The sequence below is a fragment of the Macrobrachium rosenbergii genome, chromosome 39 (assembly GCF_040412425.1).
Source record: "Macrobrachium rosenbergii isolate ZJJX-2024 chromosome 39, ASM4041242v1, whole genome shotgun sequence".
In the NCBI taxonomy this organism is placed as follows: domain Eukaryota; kingdom Metazoa; phylum Arthropoda; class Malacostraca; order Decapoda; family Palaemonidae; genus Macrobrachium; species Macrobrachium rosenbergii.
Window position 1 is genome coordinate 10,365,001 of NC_089779.1, and position 12,500 is coordinate 10,377,500.

Genomic DNA, 12,500 nt, shown 5'->3' on the forward strand with positions numbered 1-12,500 from the left:
GGTCTTTGGTGTCAATGAGGGCGTTGAATCCTTTAACTGCTAATGCTAGTTTCTTAGGTTCCTTCAGGTGGTTAACAAATTTCACGAGAGTTGTCTGTGAAGGAAAATATGTTCACTCTGAATTCTGCACATAAAAAGATCATTCGTGCTGAGGTTATGGTCATATCAACCATTTCTTGGTCAGTTTTTGATTTCCAGACGAGGCTGTATTTTCTGATTCAAGTTGACAGTTCTCATAGCATTTTGTACAAAATGTAGTTAATAAACATATAATACAAATTGTAGGTACAAAGGGATACATGATAGGACCAAAAGCATTTACTCTTTTAATTTAAGAAAAACACACCTCTAGGTAAGCCTAGATATAGTGTCTTCAGACCTGAAAATGTATCAAGAGTTCCAGAAGATACTATTTGAAAATGTTTAGCAAATATATTATGCCTATGCAGTATTACCTGGGTTCTATGTCAAAATATAGAAGCTGAAATGCTTGCTAGTATGAATGAACGCTTAATAGTTTTGATATAAGATTTGCGGTTGTAGATTATGTAAAGTATCAAAGACTCAAAATGCTGAATACTGCTTCTCAGAGGAGCGCATGTCAGGGAAGTGCAACTTGAGCTGCCTAGAATCAGACCTACCTGATGCGGGTAAGGCTGAGTGGCCAGACAGGTACTAGAGATCCAAGCCTTCCTGTTTTTCTTCTTCATACGAGATACTAGACTTTCATCAGCTTCCACCAAAAGGCCCTTCCATCCATTCAAGATTTCTAAATCTAATGTGTTTGACATATATTCACCATCAAAGGCCCCTGCTTCAACAAAAAAGCCAGGGGGTTCATCCTTAAACAGGGTCTTTATCACATCATTCAAGTGCAACCAACTGATAACGACTTTTCGGTAGTTGCTGTAATGCAAGTATTTTGGATTTCCGCTGTCTTTCTCCAAAACATATGGTTTGTTACTGGGGGGCGTCAGATATCTGGAAAGAGAGCATGCAAGGTATCACACGTTACAAACTTTGATATCAATATTACAGGTGGTGAGTATGAGGCAAACTGCTTTATAAATAAAATTTGGTTATAGCTCAAAGCATTGCTACTGCCTGAGAACGTGGTATCAATGTGTTATGTAGTCTATCGGGCAGTAAACCACATTGCCAAGCAATGTTAAAGTACCATACTGAAGTAAGCTTCTCATTCAATTTAGAAATTCTAGGCTTCTAAATGCAAAAAATTGCTTTGCTTAAGGACTGAACCAGATTACTGGACATTAATTTACTAATTATACTTCTTTGGTGGCTTCTAAATGCAAAAAATTGCTTTGCTTAAGGACTGAAACAGATTACTGGACATTAATTCACTAATTACACTGCTTTGATGATTTTGGAAGTGAACTGCCAAACTACAGCAGTCGCTAAATACTTGGGTGGTCACAATTTTCAACTAAGTAGCAAAACTACAAGACAAACAAATTCACTATTTTCACACATCACTGGATACTTAATCAGAACAGAAAAATCTTTTTAACCTCTCCAGATTGGCCCAGCCAAGTTTTGCTTATAACTAGAAAAGGTTAGAGAAGAGACCTAGCTTTCAATCCTAACTACAAGCAATGCTATGGTATAAAAGGGTTGGAATATAGAAGTGCTCAAAATTAAGAACTTTTCAAATGTGGCTATGTAGGACAGTCTGAAAGTAATACATCAGCCGTCCTTGACAAAACCAAACAGAAGTTATCAGGTGGTTAAAGATAGGGGAGGACAGAACCACTTTCAGAAGCTATTAATCAGAAATCAATTCACAAACGAAAGACACCTATTTCTTGGCATCAGTTAAGATTACTAAGATAATTTTCTTAAACAACACATTTTAGTCATGTTAAGCACTTAAAATTAAATTGCTTTTAATAAAGAACTCAAAAATGAACAAAAAACTTTATGGCTAAAGTATTCTACTTAAGTCATAACAAAATTTTATGTTAGTAGACCCTATTTTGTAAAAATAAAAAACATAAATGCCAATACAAATTAAATATGAATTTTAACTTGATAAATTAGACCTTTATTTACATTCTTAAAATTAAAACCTCAACATATGCATTTAAGTGAATGTTCTCTCTAAAATTGCTACCTACTCTTTAAGTGCTACCTTAAAATCGACTGCGTTATTTAGCGTCAGGAGAAAGCCGTTATCAAGATTGACCGATTTATAGATTTTAGGCATACATGCCAAGCACTGGGGCAACTAAGGCCATTCAACGCTGAAACGGAAATTGACGGTAAAAGTGTGAAAGGTGTAACAGGAGGAAAACCTCGCAGTTGCACTATGAATCAACTGTCAGGAGAGGGCAGACAGTAAGATGGAAGAAAGAGAATATGAACGGAGGTAGAGTAAAAGGAATGAAAGGGGTTGCAACTAGGGGCCGAAGGGACGCTGCAAAGACCCTTGAGTAATGCCTACATTGCACCGCATTAGGCACTGACGGCAGTGCAACGTTGCAATATATCCTTACTTTTCTCTGACATACTGAAGGAGCTGTGGGTTATCTGCCTTGACGGGTCCTTGGAGTCTATGTCGAAAAGTTTCCTCCTCTACATCTGCAGAAAAGGTGACGCCACCAGTTCCTCCACGTCTCCTGGAGCCTATTGTTACACAGCATAACACAACCGATACCTGTCAAAATAAAAAAAAACTCTTTGGAATTTAGTCTGTTACTACCAAACAACAAACAAACTCTGGATGCTGAGAACTCAATACAGTGGAATCAAGGTTTCCTGTGAAATGTACAATTTGAATTGTAGTCCAAGAAAGGATAATCCTAAAATTAAATGAGTCATTCTCAAAACCAACCCCAAAAGGATATACCTCAAGGAAAACCGAACTTTGGGTATAGAGCCCAACCGGTTTCGCCTTTCGTTTTGTAAGACATCTTCAAGATGACCTGAAGATGTCCTAAAAAACTGAAGACAAAGCCGGGCGATATTTATCCATAGGATTTCACTTTAACTGTGAATCAACGTATAAATATATACCAAGTGTTATTGTGCTTTTTCACACAGACACACAGTATGCACATATAAATATATATACGTACACACACATACACACACACACACACACACACACACACATATATATATATATATATATATATATATATATATATATATATATATATATATATATATATATATTATATAGTGTGTGTGTGTGTGTGTCGAATACAGTGTGAATCCTTCTGGTTTTGTCTCCAAGAAGACTGACGCATAGTGACAGAAGTTCAGTGTATATGCCAGAGTGAAGGGTGACAGTACAAACAGACATCCGAATATTTAGAAAAAAAATATTCATACCCGACTGGAAACAAGTAAAAATGCGCCGAAGTTTCTTCGGCTCAATCGATTTTCTCTACAGCCGCTACAACGTATAATCACGGCCACCGAAAATAGATCTCTTTCGATGGTCTCGGTATAATGCTATATGAATCGCGACCCATGAAACTTTTAACCACGGACCGGTGGTGACCTATCCTATATCGTTGCCAGAAGCACGTTTTATGGCTTACTTAACCTTAAGTAAGTAAAAACTCATGAGGACAAGAGGGCTGCAATTTGGTATGTTTGATGATTGGAAGGTGGATGATCAACATACCAATTTGCAGTAATCTAGCCTTAGTAGTTGTTAAGATCTGAGGCGGACAGAAAAAGTGCGGACGGCCAGACAAAGCCGGCACAATGGTTTTCTTTTACAGAAAAACTTATTTAGAAAAAAAAAATATTCATACCCGACTGGAAACAAGTAAAAATTGCGCCGAAGTTTCTTCGGCTCAATCGATTTTCTCTACAGCCGCTACAACGTATAATCACGGCCACCGAAAATAGATCTCTTTCGATGGTCTCGGTATAATGCTATATGAATCGCGACCCATGAAACTTTAACCACGGACCGGTGGTGACCTATCCTATATCGTTGCCAGAAGCACGTTTATGGCTTACTTAACCTTAAGTAAAGTAAAATCTCATGAGGCAAGAGGGCTGCAATTTGGTATGTTTGATGATTGGAAGGTGGATGATCAACATACCAATTTGCAGTAATCTAGCCTTAGTAGTTGTTAAGATCTGAGGGCGGACAGAAAAAGTGCGGACGGCCAGACAAAGCCGGCACAATGGTTTTCTTTTACAGAAAACTTATCAGCATGTGAGATCAATGGTCCACTTACAAATCTTTTTTGTCTATGCAGGTGAGCTCAAACCTATGCTGCTAGGCCTTAGAAAACTACATTCCTTAATACCTATGCATTTTACATATTTAAGTAGATTGAGTTCACACATTCCTTGGCTAATAAAAAATTATTTCACTGCAAACGCTAATAAGGCGAAGATCAACCTGCTCTTATTCCCAGCTTATTCATTTTGAAAGAGAGAGAGAGAGAGAGAGAGAGGTCAATCAGTTTTTTTTTTCTATAATAGTCGTAAGCTCTGTCAAAAGCTGATCAAATCAAATAATAAAGCGACGCTTAGCTGTGGCAGACACGTCGCTACCTACCACTGTGCAACCGTGGATGAGGAAAGAGAGATAAGAGCCTCTGATACGTGTCGCCTTGCCGGTTACCACTCAAGTTATTATTATATTATACCGACCCGCATTTTTCGAAATAAAATTTAAAATATCTCAAAAAGAAAATATATATACATAAATACATACGTGTACATACATACATACATATATATACACAGCTACAAATATTGTTCAATATCCAATTGCGCTACTTCATAATATTTTATATATATATATATATATATATATATATATATATATATATATATATATATATATATATATATATATATATATATATATATAATATATATATATATATATATATATATAGCCTATATATATATATATATATATATATATATATATATATATATACACAGTATATATATACACGCCTACAAGATATAAAGAGAAGTCTTTTAGAATGAATTAATATATACTGCCTGTACTCATCGTAATTATCCTCAGTGGCAAGAAATACTTTTACATTTCAAACGTATTGTTGTTATACATAATAACCCCCACTAAATGCACTCTCTTTTGCCGGAAGCAAATGGCAATTTGACTTCGGAATCGTATTCGTTGTCTTCGGAAAAACGTGCAGAAAGATCAGACGCCAGACGGACTAGAATACCAGTTATCTGAAGGCAGGGCAGCTGGTAAACCCATCAGGCGACGCATGCGCAACCAGTGGAATACCCGCTAGTTTCCAAGAGAAAAAAAAATCGTTAACACACCCAAGGGGCATATCACAATTGCTTACAGTGCACACCACCAACAGAAAAAGACGTTTTCGGTGCTGTATCGCCTGGTCATGTCGAAATAGCCCGACCATCTGATGATGATTCTGATCAGGAAAGAGGAACGACGGCGCCACTGGTGTTCGGAATCAGACGCAGCACTAGGTAGGTGGTAAGGCGTGGCTTATTTCCATCTAGTCTTTCCACGTTATTTATGCACGGAACTTCCTCGTCCGTCCCACTTACTCATTCACTGCACGCATACCTCTCGAATAAAGCACTGACATTTCTTAATTCCAGCTAAATGATGACTTGACAGTTTCTTAATACATATCTTCCCACAGCAGGGATAGCTCCAGAGGAACCTCAGAACAGTCGCTACGAAGTTGAATCTTAATTGGAGAATCAACAACCCGGGCAATAAACTTCCACATCGTCCAATTTACACCTTACACAAAAGGTTCATCGGCCCATCTGACTTCGTTGCTTCTCTATCTTAGAGCCGAGTCGCATCTTTTAACCATATGGAATGGAATATAAAATTTAGGCCAAATGCCAAGTACTGGGACCTATTAGGTCATTCGGGCTGATACTGAAATTGAGGGTAAAAAGCTTTGAAAGGTGTAATAGGAGGAAAACCTCGCAAATGCACTATAAATCAAGTGTTTGGAGATAGTGGAGAGTAATATTGAAGAAAGAGCATATGAAAGGAGGTAAAGTATAAGGAATGAAAGGGGTTGCAGCTAGGGGTCGAAGGCACGCCACAAAGAACCTCCAGTAATGCCAACAGTGGATAGCATGAGGTGTGCTGACAGCAATAACCCCTACGGGAAGCAAGCTTCGTAAATCTCGTTGCATTTTTGCTGACACACGACCCTCCAGAACACTGGTCTGTGGGCGCTATCAAATCCTCTTCGTCACCAACAAAAGCCACGAGAATGGGATTTTCCAATTCAACACTTTATTGTATTTTGTCTTAAAACAAATACTTGATCTGTTTAACCCCTCCATTTTCTAAAACTAGCTAACATCTCTAAGCGTTTTATTTTTCTTTCTTTCTCCAGCCTCCTGAGAATGATCAGTGATTACTTTCATTATTTCATTACAAGCAACGGAAGTGCAATGCTTCTATAGTTAATATATTCAGTCAGGTCACCTTTCTTTGATACCTTTGCTTATGGTTTCCATATTCCACAAAAGTCTCGAGTACAAAATGTAAGTTTTAATGATTCCGTCAAAAATTAGTGTTTTCCATCTCATGTGTTTCTTTATAATTGATTCCGCTTTAAAAACTATGAATTCATTCACAAGTGCATTCTAGCATATCACTCAAATTATCCCCTCAGTCCTTTCACTCATGACCCCAAAAGAATGTTGCCCAACGTTATCTTTCTTCTTCTGATGTTACTATTGACCCATCACTTTTTTTAAAAGTTTTTTGCTCTCTTTTCATCAATGTATATCTAGTTAATAATTCTCTGGGTTCCCCAGGCACCAGTGCCACATACGGCTCTGTCAACATCATCAGCCTACTATCAAAGTAGTCTATCTTATTCTTGTTTAACTTCCCTATGTGGACGAGTATTTAGCGCATTATACTCTGCGTTCTTCATCTCCTCTCAAATTAGGAATGGATGATAGAATTTAGACCAAAGGCCAAGCGCTGGGACCTATGAGGTTATTCAGCCCTGAACGGGAAATGAACAGCAAGAAGGTTTGAAAGCTGTAACAGGAGGAAAACATCGCAGTTGCACTATGAAACAATTGATAGGAGAGAGTGGAAAGAAATATATAAGAAAGAATATGCATGGAGGTACAGCAAAAAGAATGAAAGGGGTTGCAGCTAGGGGCCGAAGGGACGTTGCAAAGAACCTTAAGTAATGCCTACAGTGTGATGGCACTAGCCCCCTACGGGACCTCGCAAATTAGTTTCCAGGTGGCGTAATTTCACAGAGGCCCTTTCCGTCAGTGGCGTTGGAGGCGATAATCATGATGATGATGATAACGGCGTGACCACGCGGAGGTCAGGTCAACAACGTGACCTCGTTGTGATTACGGGATGCAGGTTCGATTCCCGCTACCGGACATCATAACTGCGTCATATTTCTTGCACTTGGGCCAAAGGCTTTGCAGTGACAAGAGTATCCAATAAGTGTGAAGAATTCGAGATGTTAAGAGGGCAGTGTGGCTATTACATAAACACATATATTATATATACATATGTATATACCGTATATACAGTATATATTATATATAATATATATATTTATACATATATATACGGTATACATTGTAACAGTTTTCTTTGTTCCTCCTGAAGACAGAATAAAGCGCTGGAGTTATCTGGAGTTTCACCAACCGATTGTGGAAGCATCGTGTCCATTAGCACGTTAATATATATATTATATATATATATATATATATATATATATATATATATATATATATATATATATATATATATAGTGTGTGTATGTAATGGAAAAGACGGAGAAGCGACTAGACGCTACGTTATCATCGGCCTCAACCGGAGGGCGCTCCCATCCACTAGAGAAATTTAAATCTCAAGTGTGTGACAGATAATCACCGCCTTAGGTCCCTCCAGGAAGTTCATCCTAGAACGGAGTTTAATTGTATCGCTCAAATGGAGCCATTTTCGAGATACCAAATGTATGGAGGTATCTTGGATTCCCGCTGTCCTGAACTTGCCGTGAGAAAGGAAACACTATCGTAATTAAACGTAATTATAAAGCTGGTTTTTTTTTAAGGGTAGCCTTATCTGACAAACGGAACTCGTTTAACTTGTTTCGGGACCAATCAGCAAGTTCTGTAGTTGTTGCTATAAGAAAAGATCATATTTACCAGGGAAGCAGAACAAACAAAGGGTGTTCTTAGGAAATTCTATCTACTTGTCAAAGTGCCTCCACAGTTTTACAGTTGCAATTATCCAAAATATGAGTTGGATTAGCAGAAAGAAAAATTACAATTATCTATTACTTGCATGCTTCATTAGAAAAAAAACAGCATTATACACTCTAAATGCAAATTTAAGAGTGAGTTAACAAGTATTAAACATTGCATCAAAACATAAGCATAAAATGCGTCAAAGTTTCTTCGGCGCAATCGAGTTTTCTGTACAGCGTATAATGGCGTCTGAAACTCTCAGCCACGGCCCATGAATCTCTCAGCCGCGGCCCATGAAAATTTCACCCACGGCCCGGTGGTGGCCTATGTTGTTGACACCTATAGCGGTGCCGGACGCACGATTATGGCTAACTTTAACCTTAAATAAAATAAAAACTACTGAGGCTAGAGGGCTGCAGTTTGGTATGTTTGATGACTGAAGGGCGGATGATCAACATGCCAATTTGCAGCCCTGTAGCCCCAGTAGTTTTTAAGATCTGAGGGCGGACAGAAAAATGCGGACGGACAGACAAATTGCCATCTCAATAGTTTTCTTTTAAAGAAAACTAAAAATGAGGAACTTGAACTGGAATAAAAAAAAAAAACATTAGACCACAGGCCAAACCCTGGGACCTACGAGGTCACTCAGCGCTGAAAATAAAGTTGAAACAGCTGTTAGGAGAGGAAGATGGAAGAAAGAGCATATGAAAGGAGTGAAAGCAGTTGCAATTAGCGGCCGAACGGACGCTACAAAGAATCTCAAGTAATGTCTACAGTGCGCCGCATGAGGTGCACTGATAGCACTTCCCGCCATACGGAGATAAAAAATGAGGAAAACAACGAAACACCGTTTACTAGAACAAAGAAAATGGGAAGCTGCCGGGGGCCGCAAAATCAACGCTGGGTCCCGTCTTGCTTAGTCATGGCGAATTACTATTGGACTTTCCTTCATTGTTCAGTGACGCATCACCAGTTTTAAGGTTCAGTACGCCGTGCGGAATGGAATGGTCTTTTGGGATAAAGCTATTGATAAAATAAACTTGCAGACTAAATTCTGTAATGAACTAAATGAAGACTTTAGTTCACGATCATTCTCGTTTGGGCCAGTTGCACACATGAAAATGATGTCATGAATACTTTCCTAAAATAACGAGATAAGAACTGTGCCGAGACATGCACAGCACAAGAAATAAAATATAAAAAATATTCTGTTCATATGTCCCTTCTCTCTCTCTCTCTCTCTCTCTCTCTCTCTCTCTCTCTCTCTCTCTCTCTCTCTCTCTCTCTCTCAAGAAAACTGATGCCGAAGCAAGATGCTTCGCCTGTAGGCGGAAAAGAGAAGTACAATAATCCACGGTCTAGGTATGTGATCAAGGTCTCGAGGCAACTGACCGGACCCTGAGAGCTAACCTCTCTCTCTCTCTCCTAGGGTGAAGCAACAGATTCTGATTTCTGGAACAAGGCTCAGAGAGAGAGAGAGAGAGAGAGAGAGAGAGAAGAGAGAGAGAGAGAGAGAGAGAGAGAGAGGACAACATGAAGAGAATATTTTGTTTACATATCTTTATTTGTGTTGTGTTCTTATATCATTATATATATATATATATATATATATATATATATATATATATATATATGTATATATATATATACATTACATATGTATTTACATATATAGCTACATACATACACACACACACACACATATATATATATATATATATATATATATATATATATATATATATTATATATATGTCACTCTACTTACAAGTTACAGTTCAATGATTGTTCATTGTATGTATACACCACAACTGTCCCCACCAAGTACAAACAGTATAGGAGCACAGCTCATGAAGTAGGAATGAAAAATCGTCAAGTCTAGACCCGCCAGGATTGTACAGGATCATAAAAGCTTTTCACGTTTAAAAGAACACCATAATCGAACGTGAAATTTAGGCCAAAGGCCAAGCGCTGGGACCTATGAGGTCATTCAGCGCTGAAAGGAAAATTGGGAGTAAAAGGTCACAAAGGTATAACAGGAGGAGAACCTCCCAGTTGCGCTATGAAACAATTGTTAGAAGAGGGCGGAAAATAAGATGAAAGAAAGAATATGAAAGGAGGTACAGTAAAAGGAATGAAAGGGGCTGCAACTAGGGGCCGAAGGGACGCTGTAAAGAACCTTAAGTAATGACTACAGTGCACTGCGCGTGAGCTGCACTGACGGTACTAACCCCCTACGGGACTCAAGTTTGAAAGGGAAATTATTCTATGTCTACTTTCTGCCGTACGTCTTTCATTAGTCATCACAAACATTGCCTCCTTTGAACAATTATTCGAAGTTTATCACTTTTGTCCCGATTCAATACTCTTATAACTTACAGACTGTGTTTGTGATGTGCAGCTCCAAAGTTCTCACTATTTACTCTCCATACAGAATCGACATGTAATATTTATGCAATATCTTTAATTCTGCACCTTTTTCTTTATATTCAGCTACCCTGTAACTTCCTCAGTCGCTAAACCATGTAATTATTCGCCGTCTACCGTCGAAAGCACAAAAAATCCTATCTGAGCCGGAATCCTAAAACTCATTTACAGGCTGCTTGTGTTAGAGAGAATAGAATAGAGTACAGGATTTAGGCCAAAGGCCTACCACTGGGACCTACGAGGTCATTTAAGACTGAAAGGGAAATTGAGAGCTGAGGCTGTGAAGGTGTAACAGCAGGAAATCCTCGCAGTTGCACTAGGATCAATTTTAGGGGAGGGTGGAAAGGAAGATAGAAGAAACACAATATAAACGGAGGCACAGTAAAAGCCATGAAAGGGATAGCAGCTAGGGGCCGAGGGAACACTGCAACGAGCCTTAAGTAATGCCTACAACGCACCGCATGAGGCGCACTGACGGCGCCACTCCCCTACTGGATATGTTAAGAGAGAGAATGAAGAGTAATTGTCATCTGAGCAACACGGGTATTATTTCAGTAAGGCTGCATCAGTTAAAGTGTATGTCATTAGCCATCGCTATTTTCTGATAAAAAACAAAAAGTACAAAACTCGGAAGCTGTGGGAGAAAGGGCGTCTGAACTCTGTCAACCGACAGGGACCAGTGCACATTAGTGGTCAGATGCGCAAATTACGCCATGTCAAAGAAATATAGTGCTGGAACTTTCTCTGTGTCTTAATGGGATGTATAAATGTTAAGCGGTTCCGTAAAATAGCAGATATGTCCATCTTGTTTTCCAATACGATAATTTATTATTCTGCAACCACTAGCGTTTTCATTGAACTTAGGAATTTATTGGTACCTTATCCAGAGGTATCTGAATCCACGTCGCGTCAGTTCAATCGATGGTTACTGCAAAAACATAACAACAACGGTTAGGCCTACAAAATATGAATTCCACGTGCCTCCCGACGAAAAAATAGATTTAATGCGGATTATTACGGATATATGAAACCGAGTCTGGAATAAAATAGAGATTTTTTTCTTTCAACTAAAGATGATTGAGAATGCCGGCAATATTAGTTCGTTCATAAGCGCGCACACGTATGAATTCGTGTACTAAGATCAGGAAATTTCGGGAAGGGAAGGCTTTTTTTTTTTTTTAACCGAACTTCCTCGGGCTGGCATTGTATAGGAGAAAGAAATGACAACACCACGTGTTTGAATAGAATAGAATATAGAATGTAGGCCAAAAGGCAAGCACTGGGACCTATGAGGTCACTCAGCACTGACATGGAAATTGACTGTAAAAATGTTTGAAAGTTGTAACCTACCATGTGTGTGAGATAAGCAAGCCAACCTTAAATGAAGCTTCTTGTTCCCTTCAGAAGGCTCGACTGTTTGTTAGAGTCCACTTCCAAGCCAACGACCATCAGGCAGAGGCCTTGAGACTGGTAGTTACCTTGCTCCGCATGCAAATTCCTGAGATGTATGCTAGTAATGCACCAGCCCCAGTTTTTTTCCAGGCCCGTACGTTGGGTTAGATTACATTCCTCCCAATAATTTGGGTGTGGGAAACATAATGGGATTATTTTCAAGAAAATTCTACAGTTAGTTTTTGAGTTATGGCGTCCCGCTTTCTTTCAGGGAAAGGTCCCGAGTACTCGGTTACATCTCGGCAAAATGCGCCCGGCCTCTTCAAGTGGAACCACCACCTTCAGCGGCAGGAGGAATCCTAACCACCAAGAGATGGGGGTAAGACGATAAGCGGAAATAATAATACAAAATTCCATGGCCAAGAACGGTTGGCAATCCCAGGCGAATATTTCTAACTCGGATTTCCTCCTTCCCT

General features: G+C 38.9%; 2 protein-coding genes across 2 annotated transcripts in view; one reads left to right on the plus strand and one right to left on the minus strand.

Moving 5' to 3' along the window:
• The window catches only part of LOC136825729 (uncharacterized), a 50,042-nt gene that overhangs the window by 24,019 nt on the left and 13,523 nt on the right, over positions 1–12,500 (minus strand). Inside the window, exons 2-4 of the mRNA XM_067082536.1 lie at positions 2,514–2,674; positions 642–981; positions 1–94 (exon numbers count right to left, since the gene is read on the minus strand). The exon at positions 1–94 is cut by the window's left edge and continues 123 nt beyond it. Coding sequence (XP_066938637.1) covers positions 1–94; positions 642–791 — 244 coding nt within the window. The 5' untranslated portion in view covers positions 792–981; positions 2,514–2,674. The remainder of the gene's footprint in view (positions 95–641; positions 982–2,513; positions 2,675–12,500) is intronic.
• Positions 9,506–12,500, plus strand: part of LOC136825604 (uncharacterized) — a 17,429-nt gene continuing 14,434 nt past the window's right edge. The window contains exons 1-2 of the mRNA XM_067082189.1: positions 9,506–9,567; positions 12,296–12,403. Coding sequence (XP_066938290.1) covers positions 9,506–9,567; positions 12,296–12,403 — 170 coding nt within the window. The remainder of the gene's footprint in view (positions 9,568–12,295; positions 12,404–12,500) is intronic.